The sequence below is a fragment of the Jaculus jaculus genome, chromosome 9 (assembly GCF_020740685.1).
Source record: "Jaculus jaculus isolate mJacJac1 chromosome 9, mJacJac1.mat.Y.cur, whole genome shotgun sequence".
Taxonomy (NCBI): domain Eukaryota; kingdom Metazoa; phylum Chordata; class Mammalia; order Rodentia; family Dipodidae; genus Jaculus; species Jaculus jaculus.
The window spans coordinates 22,384,621-22,397,057 of record NC_059110.1 but is presented as its reverse complement, the minus strand read 5'-3'; the positions used below and the strand labels follow the sequence as shown (position 1 = coordinate 22,397,057).

Below are 12,437 nucleotides of genomic sequence, written 5' to 3'. Positions count from 1 at the left end.
TCTCACCTGGTTGTGGTCAGAAAGGGAGAAGTGAGAAGGGACCAGGGATAAAATATACCCTTCGGGGGCATCCCCCAATAGCCCACTTCATGCTAGGCCTCTCCATCTACCTTCTACGCCATCCCAGTAGGCCACTAAGTTATGAACGCACCGATAGACTAATCTGTTGATGAGGACAGAGTGTTCATGATCCAGTCAGTTCCCAGAGAACCGGTCAATAAATACTACTGAGTCTTCAATACATGAACTTCTGCAGGACAGTTCAGGTCCAAACTGTAATGCCTGGTGATCTCTGCAGTCATTCCCCACTTTCAGTTTGCCTGTTTTAGGTGTTTCGCGTAGGTGAAATCACACACTATATGTCCTGTGCCTGGCTTTTTTTTTTTTCTTTTCATTTAGCATCACGTTTTCAAGTTTCATCATGTAGGATGTATCAAAATTTCATTCCTCTTTTTGACTGAATGATGTTTGGTTGGATATCGTACACCACACTTTGCTTATTCAATCATCTATTAATGGACACGGTGGTTGTTTTGCCCTCACTTGCTATGAGTGTTGGTATATAGATATCTATTGCAGTCCTTGCCCTCAATTATTCTGGATACATACCTGAGTGGAATTGCTGGGCCACAGAATTCTAACACCACCAATGTGCTTCGTGTATGTACACATACATGTGTGCATGGTTTTAGCATTGTGTGTATGTACTCTGTGCATTAAAAGGTGAAATGGTTGCATCCTTACCCCCAGAATGAACGTGCACCTCTATGAGGGAGGAGATTTAACCCATATTGATAATGCAAGTTCAATAGTAAAAGATCGGCACGTTTCTTGCCTCCAACAAAGGGTATGTGTAGGAATGGCTACACTGCTTAAAGAGAGAACTCAGGGACTGGAGAAATGGTTTAGCAGTTAAGGCATTTAACTGCAAAGCCAAAGGTCCCAGGTTCGATTCCCCAGGACCCACATAAGCCAGATGCACAAGATGGCACATGCATCCCGAGTTCGTCTGCAGTGGCTGGATGCCCTGGTGTACACATTCTCTCTCTCTCTCTCCTTTTCTCTCCCTCTGCCTGACTCTGCTCTCTCAGAAAATCAATAAAATAAAATATTTTTAAAAGGAATGAAGTCAGACAACTTGTGAGTGTAATAAGTAACCTTGGAGCTAGGAGGCTGCTCAGTTGATAAACTGCTTGCCATGCAAGTTTAGGGCCATACCTGAGTTTGGATCCCCAGCGCACAGGTTGAGTGTGGTGGTGTGTGCCTGTAATCCCAGCACTGGGAAGGCAGGGACAGGTACACCCTGGGCTTGCTGGCTGGCTTTTCTAGATGCAATGGTAAGCTCTAAGTTTCAGTGAGAAATCCTGTCCCCAAAATTTTAAGGTGGAGAGCAGTTGGGGAACACACCTGACTTTGACCTCAGGCCTTCACATGCACATGAATATACATGCATGCCTGTACACATGCACCTCCACACATACAGGCACATATAACATATGCTAATAAGATAAGCTTTCTTCACATTACAGTAAGATGATCTGTGTTTTAATTACTCTCCAGAATTGGCAATCTCTTTTTTAAAAATATTTTTTTTAATTTGTTTGAGAGTGGGAAAGAGGCTGACAGAGTCATGCCAGGGTCTTCTGCCACTGCAAGCAACTTCCAGACACATGTGTCACCTTGTGCATCTGGCTTTACTTGGGTACTGGGGAATTGAACCCAGGCTGTCAGATTTTGCAAGCAAATGCCTTGCACCACTGGGCCATCCCTCCAGCCCCCCAAATTGACAATCTTTGATAAAGGAGTAAACCTGGAATAGTACAGAAAACAATCTCTAACAACCATGCGAGGAACAAGAAAACGAAGCAAGTGTTCTAACTTCAAGACATTTATTTATTTGAACTGGGTGTGGTGGTGTATGCCTTTAACTGCAGTGCTTGGGAGACAGAAGTAGGAGGATCTCTGAGTTCAAGGCCAGCCTGTGACTCCAGAGTGAAATCCAGTGCAGCCTGAGCTAGAGTGAGACTCTACCTTGAACAAACGTATTAAAAAAATGAAAGAAAGAAAGAAAAGAAAAAGAAAGAAATTATTTATTTGATGGGGATAGCGAATGGACACACCAGGGTCCGTTGCTGCTGCATACAAACTCCAGACACATGCACCACTTTATGCATCTGGCTTTATGTAGTTTCGGAGGAATCAAACCTGGACCGATAAGCTTTACAAGCAAACACCTTTAACCACTGAGCTCTCTCTCCATCCTCTAACTAAACTTTTGAAACCACTGTCAGTTGAGGTTATTGCTATTCCTACTGAGCCAAAAATATTGCCAGAACATAGAGTGATTACAAGCAAGTACATAAAATAGAAAAAGAGAGGAAAGAAATGTAGGCTCAGCCAATGAAAGAAGCACAAAGCCCGGGCTGTGCTGGGCTGTGGGGCGGGGCTGTCAGCACACGCAGTTCACAGGCACTATGGCAAAATACCTGACGCACGCTCCCCTAGGCATGATGGCAGTCATGATTGCCTCATGCCACACTGTTTCACTGTGTAAAGAGGAGATTGAACAGGTTGTGTGACAGTATTAAATCACCCAGCAGTTTCAAATGCCTGACCAAAACCTTCCAAGTGTCAACCGCAAGTAGACCTTGAGCAAGTGCCAGTCTGCAGAGGACTAAGGATACAGTGTGTGACTAAATGCAATGTGAGGTCCTGAAGTAGACCAAAAAATAATAATTAAAAAGAAAGGCATTAGCAGAAACACCTGGAATGAAGAAAGGCAATAGTTTGGTTAGTACCAATATACCAGTGTCAAGTCCTTAGCTGTCAATTGTTCCAGGATTACACAAGGTGTTAACAAGAGGTTCCAGGCTGTGTGGGGGACAGGCAGGAACTCCCTGTTAGCGTGGTGGAGCACACATTTAACACTGTAGCTTTGACATATGTCGTGACCCTGAGTCCATCTGTATCTCTCGTCTAATTCTCTGGCAGGGTGTGCTGGATTCATCATGTTACCGGCATGTGGGTGTACCCTTTCCTGGAACACATCGGCTCTGGAGGCAGGATCATCTTCTTCGGGTCAACAACTATCCTAATGAACTTCCTGTACCTGCTGGGAGAAGTTCTGAACAGCTATATCTGGGATACACAGAGAAGTAAGTGTCCTTCAGGGGAACATGAAATGAGAAAAGTGCCACCAACAAGAGCTGATGTGGAAGCAGAGGGAAAGTTCCACAACAGCCTCTTCATTTCTTCATTGATCCTTCACACAAAGTCTATATATATATATATATATATATATATATATATATATATATATGAGATATTTTTAAAAAAAATTTATTTATTTACTTATTTGAGAGCAACAGACACAGAGAGAAAGACAGATAGAGGGAGAGAGAGAGAATGGGCACGCCAGGGCTTCCAGCCTCTGCAAACGAACTCCAGACGCGTGCGCCCCCTTGTGCATCTGGCTAATGTGGGACCTGGGGAACCGAGCCTCGAACCGGGGTCCTTAGGCTTCACAGGCAAGCACTTAACCGCTAAGCCATCTCTCCAGCCCTAACGATATTAATTTAGAAACTGTTGGCAGTTTTACCTGAAAGGTTTACTGCTCACTCCTCCATTGTATTAGGTAATATCTAAACCTAAGGAGAAAAGAAGCATGACTATAAAACTTTATAGGGAAAGATGAAATGTCAACAGACAAAAATTTTAAAAACCCTAGCAAAATGCTGTCTTAGGGAGAAGACATCAAATTAAGTACTACATTATTAAATGTAGCCAATCTCATTAGAAGCCATGGGATCTCTACTTTTCATGTCATCTTTTGAGGGGGTGCAGTAGACTCAAAGGGGTCTCGTGACCAAGCCACCAGAACTTGAAACAGTCCAGCAGTTGTCCGTAGTAAGGGTTGAAAGTCACCAAATAACACAAGCAGTAAAGGATGTGTTTCTTTACCGTGGAAGCTCTTTTATGTTGTGACTTGGTTTCTCTTTGGTTTCTAGTGTCAACAGAGCCTGTGTCTTGGCAATGCACATAATCTTGTCCAGGCTGTGTGTAAAAGAACCGAAACCTTGGCAGGTAGAAAGGCACGAGTGAGGACGTGCTATAGTGTTCTGAATGCGGAACGAAGATATGTCCAGAGGATGGTGCAGACCAGGGTTTAAAGAGCTCTGGACGTCTCCTACACAGTCTTCCATCTGGACACCCCTGTAAATGGACTGTAACCCACAAACGTGGCGGGCCTGACTGTGCCAGGCACCATGTGGAAATGCAGTCTACTAGATGAATAAAACACAATGATCGTATGCTCATCGAATCAGATTGTTTTATTTATTTATTTGAGAGAGAGAGAGAGATAAAAAGGCAGATAGAGAGAAAGAATGGGTGCACCAGGGCCTCCAGCCACTGTAAATGAACTCCAGATACGTGTGCTGCTTTGTGCATCTGGCTCTACATGGGTACTGGGGAATTGAACCTGAATCCTTAGGCTTCACAGGCAAGTGTCTTAACTGGTAAGTCATCTCTCCAGCCCAGAATCAGACTATTTTTGTGCCTGGCTCTTCAAAGATTGTATGAGTGAGGTATTAGCAAGTGTTAACAGACTCCAAGTACTTGAAGGTTTTATCTCCTCAGCAGCTTCTGGTTTTGATAAGCAGCTGATCAGAAAAAGTGTATCAGAATGTTTCATTCACTTCAGGTCGCAACTTGGAGAACCAGAAGTTAATATTTTAATAAATGTTCCCTCTGTTCAGTGGAATTAGTAATCTTCTCTTTTAAATTACAGAATTGATTAATTTGCAAAAATGCTTTTTAAACAAGTTATAATGTCTTTAATTTTTATTTATCCATTTATTTAAGAGAGAGTGAGAAAGAAAGAAGCAGATAGAATGGGCATGGTAGGGCTTCTAGCCACTGCAAACAAACTCTAGGTGCACGTGCCATGTTGGGCATCTGGCTTTACATGAGTACTGGGGAATCAAGCCTGCATGCTTTGGCTTTATAGAAAAGGGTCCTAACAGCTAAGCCATCTCTCCAGCACACACACAAAAAACGTTTTTAAGTTAGAATGCATTCCTTTTAGGGAGAGGGGTCTTCAGAGAAAGGCTGTATCTAGATCAAAGGTAGTATGTGCAATACAGGAAGTTAATGGCTGCCTGTGTCCCTTGATGTAATTTGGCCATAATTCTACTGTTTCTGTGAAAAGATGGCCTAAAACCCAAGGGAGATAAGTTATCTAGTCTAGACAAAAAGAATTTGCTTCTTTACCAACTTTAGATGTTAAAATGAGTAGTGATACCAAGAAGTTGCAGGCGGGGGAGACTGGGGAGATGATTCAGCGGTTAAAGGCATCTTGCAAAACCTGTGGCTGGGTTAGATTCCCCAGTATCCACATAAAACCAGATGCACAACATGACACAGTCATCTGGAGTGTATTTGCAGCAGCAAGTGGCCCTGATCTGCTCTCTCTCTCTCTCTCTCTCTCTCTCTCTCTCTCTCTCTATCTATCTATCTATCTCCTCTCTCTTTCTCACAAATAATTTTTTTTAAAGAGGGGTGGGTGAGTGGTTTATTCAACTTTGGTCTGTGCCAATCTCTCTTAAGTAGCACACATGAAACTCTGCCATGATTTTGTAACTCATTTCCAGTGTGGACATCAAACTCAGGTCATTAGGCTTTGCAGGTAACTGCCTTAACCATTGAGCCATCTCTCCAACCTATACTTCACTTTCAAACTACCATAATTAGTTGAGTTTGAAGCTACTGGTTAAAAGCCATGTGTGTGTGGACACATGCTTGTATGTGTGCAGGCATACATGGTTGTATTGAAAACAGTGGAATATAGCATAAATATTCATTTTCTTGCACCAGTTACTATAACATCCCATAGAAAGGAGTTCTATTTTTAAGCCTCTTGCATTTACTTCATAATGGTCTGTAATGTAATGTCCTTGATTTGATTATGCTAGGGCTTGAAGATTTTTTTTAAAAAGCATTATTGCAAAATTTTACAGCTGAAAGAGAGGTTGGGAATCATCTAAAGAAACTGACAGCCGCTCACATTAAGTGACCCTCCGAGGTGGTTCGCGGAAGAGCAGCGTGGCAGCGCACCATCAGAGGTGTCCATGCGGGGAGCTCAGACACACGGCATTCAGGGACTTCCCTCCGACCACAGACTGAGTCCGCGGAACAACAAAGCAGGCCCACCTGTTAGTAAATACAAACTTTAAAACACTGGGCTGGAGAGATGGCTTAGCAGTTAAGGCTCCTGCCTGGCAAGCCTAAGGACCCAGGTTCGACTCTCGAGATTCCACGTAAGACAGACACACAAGGTGAGGCAAGCACAAGGTCACATAAGTGTCTGGAGTTGGACTTCAGTGGCTGAGGCCCAGGTGTCCCAGTTCTCTTTCTGTCTCTCTCTCACTCACTCACTCACTCTCTCTAAAATTAAAAAAAAAAAAAAAAAGTAAAAGAATAAAATAAATACCTAGCTGGAGAGATGGCTCATCCCAGTCTTCCTGCTTCTGAGGATGCTACCATTGCCACCAGGTCACCCTGTCAGCAGAATGCTCTGGAGGAGACAGACTTTTGGGAGGAAAGACCCTCTTCAGCCTTCTCCACAGGATAATCGCCATGGCATAGAGTGGGAACTCAAGTCATGTGTGCTGAGCGAAGGAAATTTGGATTCCCGCCTTTGCTTTGGTTACATACCTGACAATGAAGGCACCTCGCAGATTCCACCCTGTACTGCTTCCCTTCCGACATCCTTGTTTCTCAGAGTGATGTTCTCCTTCTTGTGATTTGTGAGAAGTACTTTGGAAACACTTCCTTTGCTATGGAAACCAAATACCAAAGATCCATAGTCAGAGCAGTGGCCTACATGATACAAGGCTGGAGTCCTGGGAGGAATTAATTCTTTATAAAGGTGCAGGAGACCCCCATGGGGCCCTGTGAACTCCAACTTCAGGTCCTTGTTCAAGTTATCAAAGAATTGAAAACGTGGACTAACAGAAGGATAAATTATGAATGATGAGATTTCTTTTAGGGAGTGTGTGGATTAAGAGGGAAAGTAAAGAAGGAAAGCCCAAGCCAAAATAAATTCCTCTCTTCCCATCCAGGCTAGGATGGAGGAGAGAAGACCTCACATAGGGACAGGTATCTTTCCAGGAAAGAAGCCTCTTGGAAAGGGGCTCACACATATGGTAGTCAAACCAGGATAGTGTCCAAGCAAAAGGAAATCCTGGGCTGGAGACATGGTTTAGGGGTTAAGGCCCTTGCCTGCAAAACCTGAGGACCCATGTTAACTCTCCAGATCCCACATAAGCCATACACACAAAGTGAGGCAAGCACAAGGTCACACATGCCCACTTGGTGGCAAAAGCATCTGACATTTGATTACAGTGGCTAAAGCTCTGGACCACCAATTCCCCCCCCCCACCTCTCTCTCTCCCATGAATGAGTGCACACTCTCTCTAAAATAAAAAGTAAATAAATAAATCCTTCCCCTTCCTACCCTGGGTGGGAAGGAGCAGGTAGACATTGAAAATCTCCTCACATAAGGAAAAAGGGGCAAAAAAAATGGTAAGGGACTTACCATTTATATGAAGAAGACATCTAGTTAACATAAGCCTCATCATCAGGTTGAGGTGTGTAAGGGAGGGACATTACATGCCTTGGATCAGAGGTGGGCTCAAGAGGCTGACTCGGGAAGCCCCAGCCCACAGGGGTTAAACCAAGGAAAGTGGAGGAGGAAGTGGGAAACGCACGCTAGAGTTGGTGCCTGCAGCCATCTTAGAGAAGAATGGATCAGACACAGCCTTGCCAGGACAGGCAAGGTGGTGTCCATGTTTATGTGGGCCAGTCTCTACCGAACTACCTACCAGAAAACAAAGCTACCCTGCTCCTAAGCCCTATCAAACATACTGCCTCCTCCTGAACCCCTGAAATGCCTATTAAGCGTGGGAGTGAGAGCTAATGAGTGAAGGGGCTTCCTAATGTAAGTTCTGTGATTGTGACCCTCCGAGGTAGGACTTGATTGTTGTGTCCTGTGTCTTGTTTCCCTGTTCTTCCAGTGGCCTTGCTTTCTCTGCATATACTGTTAAGTGTTCAGCAGAGATTAATTGAACTTCTACTAAGAAACAGACTGAGATTCTAGGGCTATGATCCAGAACAACGTAGTTCAAGGCCTCACCCTCAGAAAGCAAGAAGTGTATAAAAGAATACTGACAAGGCCTACAATGAAGTATTTGGAAATCTTTGATCCCATTGTTGTTATTGTACAAAAATGGAAGAGGTCTTTGAGAATTTAGCAAGACTACAAGAATATTTAGGTAGAAGTAAAAGGGGAAAAAGAAAGAGGCAGATTACATTGTCAGATTCACCTAAAATTCATGGGAATGGCTTTAAATTTTTCATATCCAAGAAAACAAACATCACTGGTATTTACCCAAGTAAAGTACTTACAAAGGTCTTATTGGTTCGGTACATACAAGTCCTGAAGGAAGAAAAGCAGGTCTATCTGGGTTGATGGACTACTTCGAGAATTTAGGCTTGAATATGAACGGGTATGGAGAACTCATGGGGTTTCACTCCGTGACTAAGTGCTTGCCGGCTAGGTGATTGCAGCGGCAATACGGTCACGGCTGCCTCAGACGAGCAAGAGTAGTGATGATGACTTCAGTGTAATCCGTTCTCTGAATGTACGTGCGTCTCCAGATTTAATCCTGTGAAATTCTTCCTACATTAAACTCTCATTTTAATAAAGATCCAGTGGGCTGAATTTCCAGCGTGAAAAACAAGTAATTGTGTATGTATAAATAAACAGCCCCCCCCAAGAGCTTTTAAAAATTAAAAGTAATTTTTAAGCAAAAATGGCCCCTTGGCGTTTTGAAATCTAGAACCCTGGCCTTCAGAACGGACCAGACTAGGGTAAAAAAATAAATGAAGCTGTTTAAATGCATTGGCTGCATGGCTCCTGTTGCTAGAAGTTGCTTAAAGGAGCGGTCTGGCTGGAGTTCCCAGTGAGGCAAGAATCAACATGCCTCAAGGGTCCCCAGTTCCCAGAAGCCAGAGACGCTGCTGTGTCTCTGAGGCATTGGGTCTTGATTCAAGAAAAGGATGTGGACAGAGGTCACTGAGGGGGGTTCTGAAAATGTACAAGAGTTTTCCACTTAGCTAGGCAAGTAAGTAGGGAGCAAGAGGGTGGTGGGGAAAAGTGTGGGGAGGTGAGGGAGTTTGGGCCAGTAGTTTTGGCATATCTTCTCATGCTTTAATCTTATGCTCAAATAAAGCACTTTGCTTGTGTTTCTAGGTATGGAAGAAGAGAAAGAGAAGCCTAAGGTGGAGTGAGATCCAAGAGTAAAGGGAAGAGCAGGCCTGAGCTGGTATTGAATTCTCATAGCCTCAACCGCTGGTAGCAAGGAGAGAAAACTTCAAAGGAAGCCCTCCATCTCCCTGATCCCAAAGAGGACACCTTTTATATATATAAATATTCACAATAGGAAGCATTGTTTTCTAAACTAATTTACCTCATTGTATTTACAGTTTTCTTTCCAAATTCAGTACTGATGACATCTTCCTTCCTCTTTTCTAGTTTTAAAACTGAAATGGTCCATTGGTATTTCATTTCTGCCATAATAATTCCAGGCAGTTGATGAAAAATAAGCATTGTACTTCTTGTTGAGCAATATGATAAAGTTAAAGGGCAGATGTGATTGGAGGCATTCAGGTATGTGGCAGCGAAATGGGAGGTAAAAGTGGCTGGAATAGCAGCCAGAGGCCACAGGTGTGGCCCAGTTGGAAGCAGGCTAGGTAATTGCAGTGGCAATACGGTCACGGCTGCCCCAGATGAGCAAGAGTAATGATGATGACTTCAATGTAATCCGTTCCCTGAATGTACTTGCGTCTCCAGATTTGATCCTGTGAAATTCTTCCTACATTAAACTCTCACTTGAATAAAGAACAAGCATTCCCTTGCCTGATGGTTGTGTGGCGCATCTCTCGATCCTATATTACAGTTTGAGCTGCATTTCGGACAATTCATTTGCTGAAGCCTTTAACCCCTAGTGCCTCAGAATGTGACTGTATTTGGAGAGAGGTGGCTCAGTTAAAATGAGGCCAAGAAGCCATGTCAGGCTTCTGTAATTCCTGTACTGTGGCAGCAAAATGGGAGGTAAAGGCAGGACAAATTCCAGAGAGAATGATGGTTGAGTGAGATCCAGAAAAAAATCCCTCCGCAAAGGAGGGGGAACAGTGAGGGAGAACCTGAAAAGCATCCTCTCATTTCCATATGCATGCCGTGGCACAGGTATACCTCCCCCCCCACACACACAGAGACACACACGTGCATACAAACAACCACACAAGTTATTATTTTTAATTAAAAAGAAAATCCAACTCTGCTGAACTTTGGCTCTTGTACTAGCTTCCAGCACTGTGAGAAAATAAATCTCTGTGGTCTCAGCCATCATGCCATGATGTTGTGTTATGGAAGTACTAGTAAATTACCATGGCCTACGTACGATAGAGTGGTTAGAATGATGGATTTCAGAGAATAATGAGCTATTACAAAGTTACTCACATGATGGCTCCATTCTATAGGACTTGTTCCAGAAGACGGGTCCCTCTCTGCTAGTGTCCCAGCATGTGGCATGAAGCCATCGCCTTGCAAGGACCACAGCATGCCTTCACCACCTTGCTTATTTTTTTAAGGGCTATTTCAGTTCTGTCTCATTATCAGTCCTTCTTTTGAACGTCTAGCTTCCATTGCACGATGATGGTAATGATGTCGTACTGCTTGGAGGCTGCAGTAAGTGCCCCTAGATACCTTAGGAAAGCCCATGAATACCAATGGGTAATAGATAAATGGCCTCTTCAAAAACAAAACCTCAGAGACCATCCATGTTTGTGAAGCTTCTAGGCCTCCATTGGCGTGTCAGTATATGATCTCTGAAGGAAAGTCGAATGGCTTCATTGTGCACATGTCACCATTAAGAAAGAGACACATTGATTGTACTGTCTGCTGGATTTGGGCAGAAACATCACTGAGTGAGTGGTTCTTACCCTTTGACAACAAGTAGAGCTCACAAATCGAAATGGAAACAGCTAAATGATCATGACTTTTCTAATGATAAGATTTTAAATGCACACATACGCAAAACCTAGTCCAGTTATATCTTACTGTTAACAAACCATCCCAAAACTTTGTTAAAATAAAATTTACTCAGCCAGCAAATCTGAAACTTGGACAGGATTTAGTAGAATGAGCTTCTCTGTGGGCCGGAAGTTCCTGCTGGCATGACCCGAAGGCTAGTGACAAGAGTCGCCTGAAGTCTCCCTCGCGTTTCAAAGGACTGCTGCCATCCCTTAATGGTGACTTTGGTTCAGTGATGATTTTCCACGTGGCTGTTCCACTGCATCTCAATTGGTAGACTGTCATAGGTATTTTCAAAATATTTTTCTATTTATTTATTTGCCAGCAGAGAGACATAGAAGAGAAACAGAGAGACTGGGCACACCAGGCCTCCAGCCGCTGCAAACTAACTCCAGACGCAAGCGCTGCATTGTACATCTGGCTTTACATGGGTTCTGGAGATTTGAACTTGACTTGTTAGGCTTTGCAGGCAAGCACCTTAACTTCTGTGTCATCTCTCCAGCCGCCCTGTTGTTGTTGTTGTTGTTGTTTAATCAGAGGGTTTCTTTTTACTTCTTACTCAGATGATAAAATTGGAATTTTTAGTGTTTCTTTAATTTTACTGTATATTAAATTTTTAGTCAGCATAGAAAATAATGCCATTGTCAAACATATGTGTCATTGTACCTTACTCATTATCTGCCCACACCCATTGCCTCCCTTCTCCCCCACCCCCCGCCATGCCCATCATTTTTATATTAGCTTTGTCACAACAGGATGGCTGCATCCTGCAGGCCAAAGTGAAAAATATATTTTTTTAGTTTTTTTTTAGTATTTATTGACCGATTTGTAAGCATAAAGAGAGAAAGAGGAGAGAGAGAAGGGGCACAAACAGGGCCTATAGCCACTGCAAATGAACTTCAGAAGCTTGTGCCACTTTGTGCATCTGGCTTACGTGGGTACTGGGGAATCAAACCTGGATCCTTAGACTTCACAGGCAAGTGTCTTAACCACTAAGCCATCTCTCTTGCCCTAAAAAAAAAAATACGTTTCTTAATATAACTTAGCATCGCTAATAAAAAGCATCACTTCTGCTATATGACAGTCCTGCCTAGACGCAAGGAGAGGGAACAGAAACCCATCGCAGTGGAGATCTGTGAGCGTGACACTGGGGAAAGTACCTAAGGGCTCAGGAGACAGTGGCGGTGAGGTTTGGATATGAGAATCTGCCACACGCATCTAAAACAATAAACCCACAAAACAACGTAAACGTTAAGCTAATTTTAAAGGTATTAGAAAATAA

The 12,437-nt window shown here is 43.3% G+C and overlaps 1 protein-coding gene across 2 annotated transcripts in view; it reads left to right on the top strand.

Moving 5' to 3' along the window:
* Positions 1-9,978, top strand: part of Aig1 (androgen induced 1) — a 271,089-nt gene extending 261,111 nt beyond the window's left edge. Inside the window, exons 5-6 of one of the 2 annotated variants that reach the window (XM_045158658.1) lie at positions 2,992-3,155; positions 9,314-9,978. In XM_045158658.1, the coding sequence (XP_045014593.1) occupies positions 2,992-3,155; positions 9,314-9,351 (202 nt within the window). In that variant the 3' untranslated portion in view covers positions 9,352-9,978. Of the gene's footprint in view, positions 1-2,991; positions 3,156-4,007; positions 4,311-9,313 lie in introns of those variants that run through there. The other variant, XM_045158659.1, reaches the window with a different exon arrangement.
* The last annotated feature ends 2,459 nt before the right edge of the window (positions 9,979-12,437 follow it).